General features: G+C 43.3%; 1 protein-coding gene across 1 annotated transcript; it reads right to left on the bottom strand.

The window, feature by feature from the left end:
• Nucleotides 1-9,455: 9,455 nt before the first annotated feature.
• LOC106580570 (phospholipid phosphatase 1) lies at nt 9,456-15,734 on the bottom strand. Its single transcript, XM_014161770.3, has 7 exons — nt 15,564-15,734; nt 15,234-15,401; nt 11,597-11,748; nt 11,149-11,432; nt 10,922-10,979; nt 10,635-10,811; nt 9,456-10,406 (listed from the first exon to the last, which is right to left on the bottom strand). The coding sequence occupies exons 1-7, from the start codon at nt 15,577-15,579 to the stop codon at nt 10,284-10,286; spliced, it is 978 nt and encodes a 325-aa protein (XP_014017245.2). The 5' UTR covers nt 15,580-15,734; the 3' UTR covers nt 9,456-10,283.
• Between the last annotated feature and the right edge of the window lie 932 nt (nt 15,735-16,666).

Genomic DNA, 16,666 nt, shown 5'->3' with positions numbered 1-16,666 from the left:
CATTCAACTCTACTAGATCACATTTATCAGTAGCACTGGTTTACAAAAACAATCTATACTTAGGACATGGGTGGAATAAATCATGTTTCTTGGAACAAATATAAATTAGGTTTTCATCACTTGATTATTGCTTTGAACTGAACAAATTTTAGTATTTTATGGAAATATTAAATGAGCCCCATTAAAAACACATTAAGGCTGGTCTACACACGAGGGACAGAATTTAACTGTGTTGCAAATCTATTTCTTTCACTTGATGCATGTGTACTGTGTCTTTCTGTCCTTGGGTCCACACACATCGCAGCGCTTCTTGTTGCTACCGGCTCCAATCTAGAATGATGAAAACACTTAGTGAGATGTTAGTAACATTCCTGAACTCACATAGTTACAGCAGGCCAAGGTAGGAGAGTCAGACACACACATATACTTCCGGTATTGGAGTTGTTGCTTCTGTGGGTCGGGCAGATGGGGCACCAGCATCCTCATGATGGCTGCAGAAGCTGGGGTCCTTGGGATATGTTGCTTCCTCTGGATTTGAGGTCTTACCAATGCCGCGTCGTATGCCACGATGTTGAATATCACAAGTGGCCAGCGTAGGGTTCTTTTTTTTTGCAGCTGTAGCCAGTCACCAGCTTGTCTAAATTGTCCACCCCTCCTTTTGTGGAATTGTGATCCATTATGATTTATTTTTTTATGTTCCTGGCCACTAGGGACGTGTCGGCCGGGAACACGAACTTAGAGGAATTGCTAGTCCTGTTCTGTGTATTCAACAGCTGAGGTGAGAGTTCTGGCTTGTTTTTTGTGCTGTTCCTACCATCGTCAGCTTCCTCTTGAGGAGCTCCTGTCCTTGGTTGTTCTCAGGGGCTCCTCCATCTGGCTTCCCCGTATACACTTGCAAGTTCCACGCACATGATGAAGCAGCATCACAGGCAGCCCAGATCTTGATTCCCTATTTTGTGGGTTTAGACAGTATGTACTGCCTGAAGGGGCAGCGGCCCATAAATGGCATAAGCTGCTCATCAACAATAATGTTGGGCGCAGGGCTGCTGACGGGTTGGTCCTGGGTCTGGCTGAGGGACAATCTCATCCTCTTCTTCCAACTCACTGTCAGACTCCGAATTGACAGCGACATGATCCTCATATTTGGAAAATTCTTCACCTCCAAAGTGGAAGACGCTCCTTCCACACTAGCTTCTCTCTCTGCAAGAGGCCCTCTGAGTTGAGACTATTTTTGCCATACTGACTGATTGTGGTAAGGAGCCACACATGCAAAGCTATTTATTTGTTGTGTCCCTCCCCCAATTTGCACCTGGCTGGGGTAGATTGTGGGAAAATATAGGATTTTTTTACAATGTATACAAATAATGTATTGAAATAATGTATTGTAATAACATTGTGCAGGTTCCCGCAAGTCAATGTGTAGTTTCACACACTACAAAGGGTAAAGAGTGCGAGAAAATCTGAAGACAGTCAGACGGGCAGGGAGACAGACAGGTTCTTGGTGCTATGTTGAAACAGCAGGCGCAGGGAGGAGGAAGACAGAGTGAAGGCATACAGCAAACCTTTTTGTTTAATTTTTCCTTGTTTTCACCTACAGACACACTTTTCCACACTTTTATTACACTCGGGTCCAGTGGACCCGAACACCACATATGTAATATAAATGTGTAGGGGGGTGCACAGTGTACACTCAATGAAAATGTGTTATTTTACAAGGCCAATGAGTCTCATTCATTGTATCATTTCTCTTTTAGTAAACATTGAAAATGGGTCCCACAGACCCGTACACCACACAAGGGTTAAATACCGTTGCTGCAATGTCTATTGAGTAGTTCCTGTCAGGGCTCATGTGTAAACATTTCTGTAAATCAGGAATGGTGGGTGTTACTTGTTTGATACAATGGAAGTAAAGGTATCCACATTTATTGTAAAACTCTTGCTATCACATTTCCCATATCTAGTACAGCTCTTTGCACATTCATCTGGACCAATACGGCTCTGCTTTCATTTTGATTCATTCAACATGGCAAGTCCTAGTCAGCACTTTGTGAGAACTGTATTACTCTTATTTGACCTTGCATTCCAAATGTTTTGAATAAGATGCAGTTGTACTCTTGAACATGGAATCTGTCAAATCCTTTGCTGAGGTCATCGCCATCACACTGCACACTGCCCTAACCCATCTGGACAAGAGGAATACCTATGTAAAAATGCTGTTCATCGATTACAGCTCAGCATTTAACACCGTAGTACCCTCCAAACTCCTCATTAAGCTTGAGACCCTGGGTCTCGACCCCGTCCTGTGCAACTGGGTCCTGGACTTCCTGACGGGCCGCCCCCAGGTGGTGAGGGTAGGTAACAACATCTCCACCCCGCTGATCCTCAACACTGGGTCCCCACAAGGGTGCGTTCTCAGCCCTCTCCTGTACTCCCTGTTCACCCATGACTGCGTGGCCATGCACGCATCCAACTCAATCAGCAAGTTTGCAGACACTACAGTGGTAGGCTTGATTACCAACAACGATGAGACGGCCTACAGGGAGGAGGTGAGGGCCCTCGGAGTGTGGTGTCAGGAAAATAACCTCGTACTCAATGTCAACAAAACAAAATAAATGATCGTGGACTTCAGGAAACAGCAGAGGGAGCAGCCCCCTATGTACATTGACGGGACAGTAGTGTCGAGGGTGGTCGAGTTTTAAGTTCCTCGGTGTACCCATCACGGACAAACTGATATGGTCCACCCACACAGACAGCGTGGTGAAGAAGGCGCAGCAGCGCCTCTTCAACCTCAGGAGGCTGAAGAAATTCGGCTTGTCACAAAAAAACTCACAAACCTTTACAGATGCACAATCGAGAACATCCTGTCGGGCTGTATCACCGCCTGGTACGGCAACTGCTCCGCCCATAACCGGAAGGCTCTCCAGAGGGTAGTGAGGTCTGCACAACGCATCACCGGGTGCAAACTACCTGCCCTCCAGGACACCTACACCACCCGATGTCACAGGAAGGCCAAAAAGATCATCAAGGACAGCAACCACCCGAGCCACTGCCTGTTCACCCCGCTAACATCCAGAAGGCGAGGTCAGTACAGGTGCATCAAAGCTGGAACCGAGAGACTGAAAAACAGCTTCTATCTCAAGGCCATCAGACTGTTAAACAGCCATCATTAACATTGAGTGGCTGCTGCCAACACACTGACTCATCTCAAGCCACTTTAATAATTGGAAAATTGATTTGATCAATTTATCACTTGCCACTTTATGTTATTTATATTAGATAATATTTACATAACCTACACTTTTAATCTCATATGTACATACTGTACACTATACCATCTACTGCATCTTGCCATCTTGATGTATTAGATGAATCACTAGCCACTTTAAACAATGCCACTTTATATAATGTTTTCATAATCTACATTTCTCATCTCATATGTATATACTGTACTCCATACCATCTATTACATCTTGCCTACGCCGTTCGGCCATCACTCATTTATATATTTTTATATACATATTCGTATTCATTCCTTTACACTTGTGTGTACTTTTATTTTTTTATTTTTTTATTTCACCTTTATTTAACCAGGTAGGCTAGTTGAGAACAAGTTCTTATTTGCAACTGCGACCTGGCCAAGATAAAGCGTAGCAATTCGACACATACAACAACACATAGCTACACATGGAATAAACAAAACATACAGTCAATAATACAGTAGAACAAAAGAAAACAAAACGTCTATATACAGTGAGTGCAAATGAGGTAAGTTAAGACAATAAATAGGCCATGGTGGCGAAGTAATTCCAATATAGCAATTAAACACTGGAATGGTAGATGTGCAGAAGATGAATGTGCAAGTAGAGATACTGGGGTGCAAAGGAGGAAGATAAATAAATAAATACAGTATGGGGATGAGGTAGGTAGATAGATGAGCTGTTTACAGATGGGCTATGTACAGGTGCAGTGATCTGTGAGCTGCTCTGACAGCTGGTGCTTAAAGCTAGTGAGGGAGATATGAGTCTCCAGCTTCAGAGATTTTTGCAGTTCATTCCAGTCATTGGCAGCAGAGTACTGGAAGGAAAGACGACCAAAGGAGGAATTGGCATTGGGGGTGACCAGTGAGATATACCTGCAGGAGCGCGTGCTACGGGTGGGTGCTGCTATGGTGTCCAGTGAGCTGAGATAAGGCGGGGCTTTACCTAGCAGAGACTTGTAGATAACCTGTAGCCAGTGGGTTTGGCGATGAGTATGAAGCGAGGGCCAACCAACGAGAGCGTACAGGTCGCAATGGTGGGTAGTGTATGGGGATTTGGTGACAAAACGGATGGCACTGTGATAGACTGCATCCAGTTTGTTGAGTAGAGTGTTGGAGGCTATTTTATAGATGACATCACCGAAGTCGAGGATCGGTAGGATGGTCAGTTTTACGAGGGTATGTTTGGCAGCATGAGTGAAGGATGCTTTGTTGCGATATAGGAAGACGATTCTAGATTTAATTTTGGATTGGAGATGCTTAATGTGAGCCTTGAAGGAGAGTTTACAGTCTAACCAGACACCTAGGTATTTGTAGTTGTCCACATATTCTAAGTCAGAGGCGTCCAGAGTAGTGATGCTGGACGGGCGAGCAGGTGCGGGCAGTGATCGATTGAATAGCATGCATTTAGTTTTACCTGCGTTTAAGAGCAGTTGGAGGCCACGGAAGGAGAGTTGTATGGCATTGAAGCTCGTTTGGAGGTTAGTTAACACAGTGTCCAAAGAGGGGCCAGAAGTATACAGAATGGTGTCGTCTGCGTAGAGGTGGATCAGAGAATCACCAGCAGCAAGAGCGACATCATTGATGTATACAGAGAAGAGAGTCGGCCCGAGAATTGAACCCTGTGGCACCCCCATAGAGACTGCCAGAGGTCCGGACAACAGGCCCTCCGATTTGACACACTGAACTCTATCAGAGAAGTAGTTGGTAAACCAGGCGAGGCAATCATTTGAGAAACCAAGGCTGTCGAGTCTGCCAATAAGAATGTGGTGATTGACAGAGTCGAAAGCCTTGGCCAGGTCGATGAAGATGGCTGCACAGTAATGTCTCTTATCAATGGCGGTTATGATATCGTTTAGGACCTTGAGCGTGGCTGAGGTGCACCCATGACCAGCTCTGAAACCAGATTGCATAGCGGAGAAGGTACGGTGGGATTCGAAATGGTCGGTAATCTGTTTGTTAACTTGGCTTTCGAAGACCTTAGAAAGACAGGGTAGGATAGATATAGGTCTGTAGCAGTTTGGGTCTAGAGTGTCACCCCCTTTGAAGAGGGGGATGACCGCGGCAGCTTTCCAATCTTTGGGAATCTCAGACGATACGGAAGAGAGGTTGAACAGGCTAGTAATAGGGGTTGCAACAATTTCGGCAGATAATTTTAGAAAGAGAGGGTCCAGATTGTCTAGCCCGGCTGATTTGTATGGGTTCAGATTTTGCAGCTTTTTCAGGACATCAGCTATCTGGATTTGGGTGAAGGAGAAATGGTGGGAGCTTTGGCGGGTTGCTGTGGAGGGTGCCGGGCAGTTGACCGGGGTAGGGGTCAATGTCATTCCAGGATACACCGGCCAGGTCGATTAGAAAGGCCTGCTCGTAGATGTGTTTTAGGGAGCGTTTGACAGTGATGAGGGGTGGTCGTTTGGTCGCAGTCCCATTACGGATGCAGGCAATGAGGCAGTGATCGCTGAGATCTTGATTGAAAACAGCAGAGGTGTATTTGGAGGGCGAGTTAGTTAGGATGACATCTATGAGGGTGCCCGTGTTTACGGATTTGGGGGTGTACCAGGTAGGTTCATTGATAATTTGTGTGAGATTGAGGGCATCAAGCTTAGATTGTAGGATGGCCGGGGTGTTAAGCATGTCCCAGTTTAGGTCACCTAGTAGCACGAGCTCAGAAGATAGATGGGGGGCAACCAATTCACATATGGTATCGAGGGCACAGCTGGGGGCAGAGGGAGGTCTATAGCAAGCGGCAACAGTGAGAGACTTGTTTCTGGAAAGGTGAATTTTTAGAAGTAGAAGCTCGAATTGTTTGGGTACAGACTTGGATAGTAATACAGAACTCTGCAGGCTATCTTTGCAGTAGATAGCAACACCGCCCCCTTTGGCAGTTCTATCTTGGCGTAAAATGTTATCGTTAGTAATGGAGAATTCTGGGTTTTTGGTGGTTTTCCTAAGCCAGGATTCAGACACGGCTAAGACATCCAGGTTGGCAGAGTGTGCTAAAGCAGTGACTAAAACAAATTTAGGGAGTAGGCTTCTAATGTTAACATGCATGAAACCAAGGCTTTTACGGTTACAGAAGTCAACAAATGAGAGCACCTGGGGAGGGGGAGTGGAGCTAGGCACCTCAGGACCTCGATTAACCTCCACATCACCAGAGGAACAGAGGAGAAGTAGGATAAAGGTACGGCTAAAGGCTATACAAACTGGCCGTCTAGCACGTTCGGAACAGAGAGTAAAAGGAGCAGGTTTCTGGGCATGATAGCATAGATTCAAGGCATAGTGTACAGACAAAGGTAAGGTAGGATGTGAGTGCATTGGAGGTAAATCTAGGCATTGAGTAATGATGAGAGAGATATAGTCTCTAGAGACGTTTAAACCAGGTGATGTCATTGCATATGTAGGAGGTGGAACAACATGGTTGGTTAAGGAATATTGAGCAGGGCTAGAGGCTCTACAATGAAATAAGACAGTAATCACTAACCAGGACAGTAATGGACAAGTCATATTGATATTAGAGAGAGGCATGCGTAGCCTAGTGAACATATGGGTCCAGTGATTGGTTGGGCTGACTGGGGACACGGCGATTCAGACAGTTAGAAGGCCGCTGCTAACAAGCTAACATGTAGTTGTTGTGGAATTGGTAGATTACTTGTTAGATATTATTGCATGGTCGGAACTAGAAGCACAAGCATTTCACTACACTTGCATTAACACCTGCTAACCATGTGTATGGGAAAAATAAATTTGATTTGATTTGATTTGCCACTGTACAACCACCTACTGCAATGCTACTTTTCTCCACCAGAGGGTGGTAGTTAGCCTGGCTAACATTCCACTCCTTTCCAGTGCCACTCCTGTCATTTAGTAAATTACAGGAGTGGAATGTTAGCTAAAAAGACAGGTAGCCAGACTAAGTGGCAGTTTTGTATTTGTATGTATTAGGGATCCCTACTAGCTGCTTTTTTCAATCTGATTCTACTGCTTGAATCAGTATCCTGATGTGGAATAGTGTTCCATGTAATCATGGCTCTGTGTTGTACTATGCGCCTCCCATAGTCTGTTCTGGACTTGGTGATTGTGAGGAGACCTCTGGTGGCTTGTCTTGTGGGGTATGCATGGGTATCCGAGCTGTGTGCTAGTAGTTTAAACAGACAGCTCGGTGCATTCAGCATGTCAACACTTCTTACAAAAACAAGTAGTGATGAAGTCAAACTCTCCTCTGCTTTGAGCCATGAGAGATTGACATGCATATTATTAATGTTAGCTCTCTGTGTACATTTAAGGGCCAGCTGTGCCTCCCTGTAGTAATATTCCGAGGTCCCTCTTTGTGGCACTTGACCACACGACTGAACAGTAGTCCAGGTGCGACAAAACTAGGGTCTGTAGGACCTGCCTTGTTGATGGTGTTGTTAAGAATGCAGAGCAGAGTCATACTTCTCCCCATCTTAGCTACTCTTGTATCAACATGTAGTTGATCTTCTGGTTGACTTCACTTCAGGAGTGCAGGCAATATCATCTATATAGCAAACATGAAAAATGTCTGGTATTTTATTATTTACTTTTGCCCTCAAACTGTTCTAAAAATTAAGTATTTTAGAGAATGTCCCTAGTTGATTCATTTGAACACTTCCGTTGTAGAATGCATCACCCAAAGCATCACTCATTGCTTGGCAAGAGGGAGAGAGCAACATGTGACAGTTTGAATGGGGCTTCTGTCAAAGAGGACTATTGTCTGGGTCAAAATAGTCTCGTTCCCAGCCGTGTGTACCACTATTATCCGGGTCAGAACAACAATGTGTGACGAAGGAAAAACCAAAAGAGGCATCCCGGTGTCAGACATAGTTGCATTTCGTACTAAGGTGATGCTGGGTATATATAAAAAAATCTAATCACAATTTACCATGAATGAGTCCAACATAAAATACAAAAAGCCAGTGGAAATTTATGTTTTTTTGCATTTAGTACCCTGCACCAGGGATTTCAATTAGTCCAGACAGACTGTAGCCTTATGTTTATGGTAATAAAAACAGCATATTTATACCACTTTGCACATTTCACACATACTTTATTAACCATGTAATTAATGTGTTATACCATGTAATACATGGAACACTTAAACTTAACTGGTTCATCTTCTAGAGAGATATAGTAGTGTTGTATTTCATCCTAGAATAGAACATATTGATTCACAGAGGAATAGAACATGCCTGGTAGGCTGGAAGGAACCAAGTGGCTCCTCCTGTCACACAAAATACAAGTGATCTCTTTTCAGACCAAAATCACAATGGGGAAAATCTGGGCCTCCTTTAGGGCCCAGAGTGTTTCCTGGTCAGATCACAGGGCCAGGAAAAGTAATGGCACTTGAAAGTCATGTACAGGGTAGAGGAGAGCCCTAAAGCAGAAATCCCTCAACCTTATAACGCTCTGTAATTAGACATGGCATGAAGACATTGTTAAAATAGATCCCTAGCAGGTGATCATGCTGTTATCCAAACCATGCTATAATGTCCTTCTCTGAGTACTCAACAGGTAATAATTGCAGAGAGCAGGCCATACTGAAAGCCTATTGCTTATACAGACAGTAAAAATGGTAGTACCTCACTGCTTGAGCGGTAATTTATGTAAAACACGTTTTTACTGGACAGCAACTAAACACCGACAGCAGATGTTACTTAAAGGACTAAGGTGAATTATGGTGCAAGTTACATAAGAATGTGTTTGATTTGAATGTGATTTCATTCTCATTTGCATGCCCATAGTTTATATGTGTGTGGCTGACAGGTGAGGACACACCCACATTGGGAAAAGGGTTGAACAACTGAGAGAGACAGAACACAAATATTTCCAGTGAGTAGCCTACGACTCTAGTCTGTATTGTGGCTTTTGAGCAGTCATTAGGAATATGTTCCTTGTGTTCAGACCTCACCCTGCCTTCCCTCCTGAGCCTCTGCGGCCCAGAGGCCCCACTTAACTCTCATTTCAAAAAGAGACCCTTTATGTCAATGGGACATCCTGGTTAATTAAAGGTTGAATAAATAACAAAAAGCAGCCTACCCAGGCTATTTGACAGGTATGGGTTTGGCCTTTCTGTATGGGTAGTTTCTGTCCCTGATGATCTCACAAAAACAATGCACATATTTCTACAGTTTACAAAATCTGTCTCAGACACAGCACTTTTCCTCATACCAAAGAAGCCAAATGGAATGCCATCTTTCTTTATCGCAGATACAGTTTTTACAACAGTACATCAAAAAAGATACAACAAACTGTAAAAAATGTAATTTGTGTAGTTGCCATCATGATTTCTACTATTGGGCACATTTGTTAGGAGTTTGCAGGGAGTTTTGAGCAAGTAGCAGCAACAATCTGGCTAAGGCAGTATTAAAACATATATACAGTACATAGTACATCATTTCAGATTTCAATAAGTCTCCTGGCTTTCATTTAAGCTTTGGGACATTAAGGGCTCACAGGTGTAAAATGTATTATTGGCCTGGCTGCACACTAATGGAGGCTGCTGAGGGGAGGATGGCTCATTAGAATGGCTGGAATGGAGTGAAGGGAATGGTATCAAACACATGAAAACCATTCCAGCCATTATAATGAGCCATCCTCCCCTCAGCAGCCTCCACTGCTGCACACATGGACACTCTGCTCACTGTAACAACTGGGATTTCATTCATTTCAAACAAAAGCTTCAAACCAACGCAAACACAACAGCTCCAACAACCTCAGACCTCGCAGGGTAAATGCACAAAGACCAGAAACCCAATCCACGGATCATTAGCTCAACACACCCAACCAAAGGAGACCCTAACCCTAGGCAAGATCATTGTCTCTGAGAGGGCTAGCAGCTGTCTTCAAGGCTCAGGCAAAGTGACCACCACGACAGCCAATGAACTGCAATGCATTGAAATAAATAACCATAGTCCTCCGTAGCGGATGGCAGGTAGTGGTAGCTAGCTTAGCATGCTACTAGTCCTCCATGCGTTGTCTGCTACAGTAAGTCCATGTTGTGGCCAAAGCTTCACTCTGTGCTTCCATATTGGTTCTCATTATCTGGGTTGTCCTGGAGACTGGTTTCGGACGTCTCCTCTTGTATCTCTACTGGATCAACAGGCCTCTTGAAGAAGTCGGACGCGTAGAACACCTGTGTTGGTAGAGCAGAGGACATTCTTTTTTTAAACAATAGAGACAGAAACTGAGAAAACGACTTATGGTGATACAACCATGAATGTGTGTGATGTTGTCTCTATGGGAATGAGAATAAAAGGTTTGTTTGCTAATTCCTTTATGTGTTTATCCTAATTATGCCAGTGCCCTTGGTGGTAGGGTGTTCATTGCTGTATTAAACCATAGCCTATAGCTAGCTACCCACTGTGAGTATTGCGACTATCGCCCCCTGCAGGAGGCCAGTAAGTACGTCACTCCAGTGGTGTTTGTAGTCAGAGATGCGCGACAGTCCCACGTAGATGGACATTGCAATCAGGAAGAACTGTATGGTGGGTCTGAGGAGCCTGGCCCACTCTGTCTGCAGTCTGGCCTGGACGTACAGCTACAAGAGGAAAAGGAGGACACCATCAACATCATGAAAGGGAGATATTGCTCAGGGACGAAGGAACAGTTGTAGCCTCCCTGAATGTAACAATTATCTACTATACTTACTGCAAGGAACAGCATACAGTACATAGAAAAAGATGAGTGACCAGAAAAGAAGGAAAGTCTGTAAAAACAAAAAGACAAAAGAGATTAGGGGAAGCTACAGCATGGCAAACACCTTTTGAGCTTGCATTTCCCAGTTAAGAGTTTTTCCCATTTTGATTTTGTAGCAATGCCTTCTCTTGGGATGTATCCAAGGCTTTGAGATATAACCCTCGGAGCCCTTACTGTACCTGGCCTCATCTATCATGTCCTTGTCCCCGGTACAGGTGAAGTTCTCGATGTAGCCTCCGGCCCTGCAGTTGATACGGTCCCACACAGGCTTACACACAGCCAGGAAGTGGGGCCGCAGTCGACCAATCGAGTACTTGGCAATATCCGTCAGTGATTGGCTAGCAGCAGCCCCGAATAGGAAGCTGGCCACTGCTTTATAAATGCGCGCCACGTAGTTAGTCCCCAAGGACGATTTGGTTTTGACACGAGTCATATAGACGCCAAGGCACTCACCACTGACTACCTGTAACAGCAAGAAAGTCATCTTTAACTGAGGTCAATTGAATATGTTAACATATTGTCTCATATAATTGCAGTTTTACCACAAACCTTTAAAACACACATGCCTGATATGTTGATGACATTTTGAAGAGAATATCTGAGAACAGGGCAGAGGTAATCACTTACCACAATCAGTGTGAAAGGGATCATGACTCCCCCCAGTAACTGGTAGGATATGGTGTCCTCTTTCAGGGGGTATCTGATGGACTCATCATTACAGAAGAAACCCCTTTTGAAGGGATTGTGCTGAGGGGTGAGGATCGCAAAGGGAAGTCCAACTGGAGAGAGAAAGATAATCAGCAATAGTCTCCTTGTTCAAACTATCTTTTGTAATTCTGTACAACAAGCTTTTGACTAAATGTTTTTATCAAAAGTCACAGGAGAAATGAACTTGCTAGGCAAAACCTGATACAAAACAATATCCAAATAAGGCGTGCTTGTTCATGTTTTCAGTTGATTTGGTTAGTCCATTTCTCTCCCTCCCTCTCACCTTACCAAATAGCCCAGCCATGGCCAAGTTAACAAATGAAGGTAAAAGTCAATATAATGAAGGAGGTAGAGTCTCCTAAATAACTAATAGAGTCCAGGATGTGAGTGGACAGCACTTCAACGATAACATGATTTGACAGACACTGTCCACAAACTAGAGCACAAAGATATTTCCTGGTCATGACATGGTAAAGAAAAACTCCTGGTTATTATATTATAGTCTTACTGTGCGTTGTCTTGTATGCTATTATAACAGTGGTACTGACCACAGCTGTGTTGCCTATCTCTGGTGGATGAGCAATGGAATGAATCAGCTGCAAAATAGGACACCCATTCATGACTTTCTCACACTGGTCTGCTCTCATCTGATTTCTATCTCACTCCTCTTATTCACTGTCCACAACATCAGGCCTTTACCAAGAGAAATTAACTATCCAATGTGACACCAATGGGATATTACCCATTGGTAACCACTGTCAGAAGCTCGGCATTCTCAACAACACTAACAGAAAGATATAGAAGAGTCAGCAGGGGTGCTGCTGTGGCCCAGGAGTGGGGAATACAGACAATGAAAGCAAATGCTGAAAAATAAGTTCAAAAGAGTAGCAGTAGAATTCCATGTCCTGATATCTCTTTCTGTCTCTCAAGGTAAGCCCTCTCTCGTATCATTCATTTGCACACTGCAGAAGGCGACATACACTCGTACGGCCCACTGTTTCCATAGCACAGCGCATTTCATCAGCTTCTATGTTTAACAGAGTTTGTTGTAAGTTCAAAATAGGTTTGCTGTTTCTTAAAATATCCTTCTATTCCCACTTCCAAACTTCACAGATAGTAAATTTGCTGTTTGAATCATGCAGGTTACACAACCAGCAATTGTTCTAAGCATTAGAGTCTACGTGAATAGGAGTGCTTCAATTAGCTATCTATTCCACCCTCTGGCCAGATTCTGGCCAGTAGGGCACATTCCACTCCGTCGCACTCCGTTGGCAGATTCCAGCCAAAATGAGATAACTAGCAGTCACAGGTCTTTGATTAGAGCTTGTCCTGTTATGTTGGGGAGTATGGACACCATATGCCATCCTTTGTTAAACATTCTGACTGCATCTAATTGATCACAAAGGGTGAAAAAAGATCCAGAACAATTCAGCATAGAACATTGCTCAAAGGGTTTTAAAAGTGCTACACTAGCCGCTAACTCCAAGTCACTCGTAGGCACACACTTACCATCCTTTTAGCTTCATTCTAAGGACCATGATGTGAAATATAGAGATTTGGCAAAAGGGTAATCACCAAAACACAGGTTTTAAGAGGTTTGAGTTGTTATCTGTTTTTGCAAATTTTTTCTGTGTAACTAAAGATGTTGCAGGATTTTGTTATTTTGTGATTTTGTGTAACGAATGACAGCATGACACTACTATATTATGAGAGAAACAAGTGTGTTTATGTCATTGAGCAGAGATGGCCAACTATCTTAAAACATCCCCAAAATAAGAAATGTTCTCCCTCCTGCTTCCATATTTTAAAAAGCAAAGTTCCCTGCCACTTTTGTGTTGACTCACAACTACTTAGTCACATAACTCTGACAAGTCTTGTCAAGACATCGTACTCAGTGTTGACCACATGAGTTCAGAGACTACAAAAACAATGGTCTTGTCGAAAACCATTACATGCGACCAAGACCCTTACCCAGAGTATCAAGACCCATCTAAACCGAGTTTAGATCAACACCAGTTGCGGACTTACCACTAGGCGGAAGAGGCAATTGCCTCAGGCCACACGTCATTAAGGGGCTTTGTGAGCTGGACATAATAAAAATGTTAAAAAGCATCATTTTTCCACTTGAAGCCCACAGATGGTATGCTGGATTTAATTGTAATTTTTTGTCAATGAACTACACAAAATACTCTGTCATGTCAAAGTGGAAAAAATAAAATAAAAATAAAACACTAATAATTCTTGATTACGTAAGTCCACCTTGATTGTACAATATTTGCACAATATTTGTTATTTTTAAAATTCTTCAAGCTCTGTTAAGTTGGTTGTTGATCATTGTTAGACAAACATTCTCAAGTCTTGCCATAGATTGTCAAGCCAATTTAAGTCAAAGCTGTAACTATGCCATTCAGGAACATTCAATGTCATCTTGATAAGCAACTTCATTGTATATTTGGCCTTGTGTTTTAGGTTATTGTCCTGCTGAAAGGTGAATTTCTCTCCCAGTTGGAAAGCAGACCAAACCAGGTTTTCCTCTGGCTGGATGTCCTTTGGGTGGTGGACCATTCATGATACACACAGGAAACTTTTGAGTGTGAAAAACCCAGCAGCGTTGCAGTTCTTGACACACTCAAACCAGTGCACCTGGCACCAGTAGTTCAATACCATGTTCAAAGGCACTTGTCTTGCCCATTCATCCTCTGAATGGCACACATACACAATCCATGTCTCAAGGCTTACAAATCCTTGTTTTTTTTACTTTATTTAACTAGGCAAGTCAGTTAAGAACAAATTCTTATTTGCAATGACTGCCCACCAGGGAACAGTGGGTGCCCCTGCCTTGTTCAGGGGCAGAATGACAGATTTGTTACCTTGTCAGCTTGGGGATTCGATCCTGCAACCTTTTGGTTACTGGCCCAACGCTCTAACTAGGCTACCTGCCTCCTCCCCTTCATCTACACCGACTGAAGTGGATTTACATCAATATGGGATTACCGAGGGGAACTACTGGTTAAATGTAATAACTGAACCCCTCTGACTCGCTTGTTTAATACACAACCAGAAGGTTATATTCAAATAAACTGTGCTGGTCTGAATGATCTCATACAATATAGGTTATTGGTATCGTTTCCCCAGAAAAACAGAAGTGGTGACTTTCCTCTGCATGATATGTTAGGTTATAAGCTAAGTTTTAGCCTAGCTAAAACTAGAGCACAAAGATGTTTCCCGGTCATGACATGGTAAAGAAACACTCCTGGTTATTATATTATAGTCTTACTGTGCGTTGTCTTGTATGCTATTATAACAGAGGTACTGACCACAGCTGTGTTGCCTATCTCTGGTGGATGAGCAATGGAATGAATCAGCCGCAAAATAGGACACCCATTCATTCACAGACTTAGCAAAGCATATTTGCAATACAGTTGTAATAAAGAGATACCTCAATTGGACTGGTGTTTAGGCTGCAGTTGGCTAGTGCAGAATAACTTCTCACAGAAAAGGGAACTATAGGCCATGACACTGCCAACACCAACTGTATAGTACGTAGGCTACATACCGAGGATAAGGCAGGTAACGTCGAGAAGGACGAGTGGGATTCTGCCAGTTTCAAACATGTTGCGTCTCGGGACTTCTGTCTGACAAATCCGTAAACTCGTGAGCGTTCGGCTGCTGTCGGCTTTCTTCCGGCGAGATGAGAGACAGTCTATCTGTCGAACATGCCTGGCTATTTGTAGAAAACAATTAAAAACGTCGTTTTTAATATTGTAGGTCTTAACCTAAACCAAAAAAATAGGTCAAACAAAACTGTTTCTGTTAACCCAGGGGGATCCGTATACAGTCTAGTTTACAAACTACTCCTAAACCCTTTATGTTTTCAATCCCTTACCCTTTAAAATTGTCATAGCCCAACTTCATAATAAACAGATTTTTTTCAGCGAAAGGCGCTCATAATCTTCTGGCCCGTCTCGTACGATGCTCCGGAAATAACACAGGCAGGCTTCCAGTTGTGATAATGATGGGAGGTTGAGTCAGGTGAAGAGCCTATCGTGTGCTTGCTAGTGAAATACGACAGCCGTCGCCCGATGCTCGACTCGCTCCATCCCCTCCCCTTTGCTATAGGAAAGTTAAGTTTACGTCACTGTTGCTATTATTGGAAACTCCACGGCTCGAGGGTATGAAAAGTGTTCAATGGAACAGCACCCAACATGATCAATTAATTTACTCTGATTATGTTATCCAATTCTTAATAGAAGGATGATGATAACAGGGGTGTACATTTTTTCCATCCATTTTTACAGGGACGCAAGTTTCACTGGGGAGGGGGGAAATGTCCCCCCCCCCCCACATTCTGAAATTGCACTTTTGTCCCCCGGGTTTTAGCATTGGAATGTGACAGTGCCCCACCTTTTTTTCCCTGTTTTGCATGCTATTTTGACGTTAATATGTGTCACATATCAGTTTGCAAACAATGTAAAAAAATAAAAATAATAAAGCTGCATACAAACTTAGTCTCTTTTTTGCTTTCTTGAGTAAGTCAACTCCAAAATGCAGGTGTTTCAGCCTAGCTCAGTGCTTTCTGTGGTGTTGGGCCAGCCAGCGGAAAATACGGAGTGTAGGTGTTGGTAATGTTCTCTGGTTGCGCCGTAATTGGGTAATGTTCTCTAGTTGCGACGGGATTGGCTCAGTATTCTGTCACTCATGGGGACACTACATCACCGCCAAATCTAAGGATAGAGTTAAAAAATTCAAGCCCATTGGATGCTGCCATAGAGTTACATTAGAAGTGCCCATCCAAGAAGGCTCAAGGTCATTGGCCACAGATAAAATGGCATCAATTCACGTTATATCTACAATAGCTTTGATTGGTCTGTCATACTATCAAAATTTTAGCTAGCAAGCTTGCATTCATCATTATGAATGAAGTCGACAATCTACTGGCAAATGCTTTTTAATCCTTGTCATATAAAGATAAATAATGAAGCGAAATTA

The sequence above is a fragment of the Salmo salar genome, chromosome 20, assembly GCF_965601325.2.
Source record: "Salmo salar chromosome 20, fSalSal1, whole genome shotgun sequence".
Lineage (NCBI taxonomy): Eukaryota > Metazoa > Chordata > Actinopteri > Salmoniformes > Salmonidae > Salmo > Salmo salar.
This window is presented reverse-complemented; position numbering and strand designations above follow the sequence as displayed.

Excerpts from the sequence above, each read along its gene's own strand:
- LOC106580570 (XM_014161770.3), bottom strand. Across the intron at positions 11,433-11,596 it reads TCCCTTTCACACTGATTGTG|GTAGTCAGTGGTGAGTGCCT; the intron begins GTAAGTGATTAC and ends TTGCTGTTACAG. Across the intron at positions 10,812-10,921 it reads ACTGTATGCTGTTCCTTGCA|CTGTACGTCCAGGCCAGACT; the intron begins GTAAGTATAGTA and ends TTCCTCTTGTAG.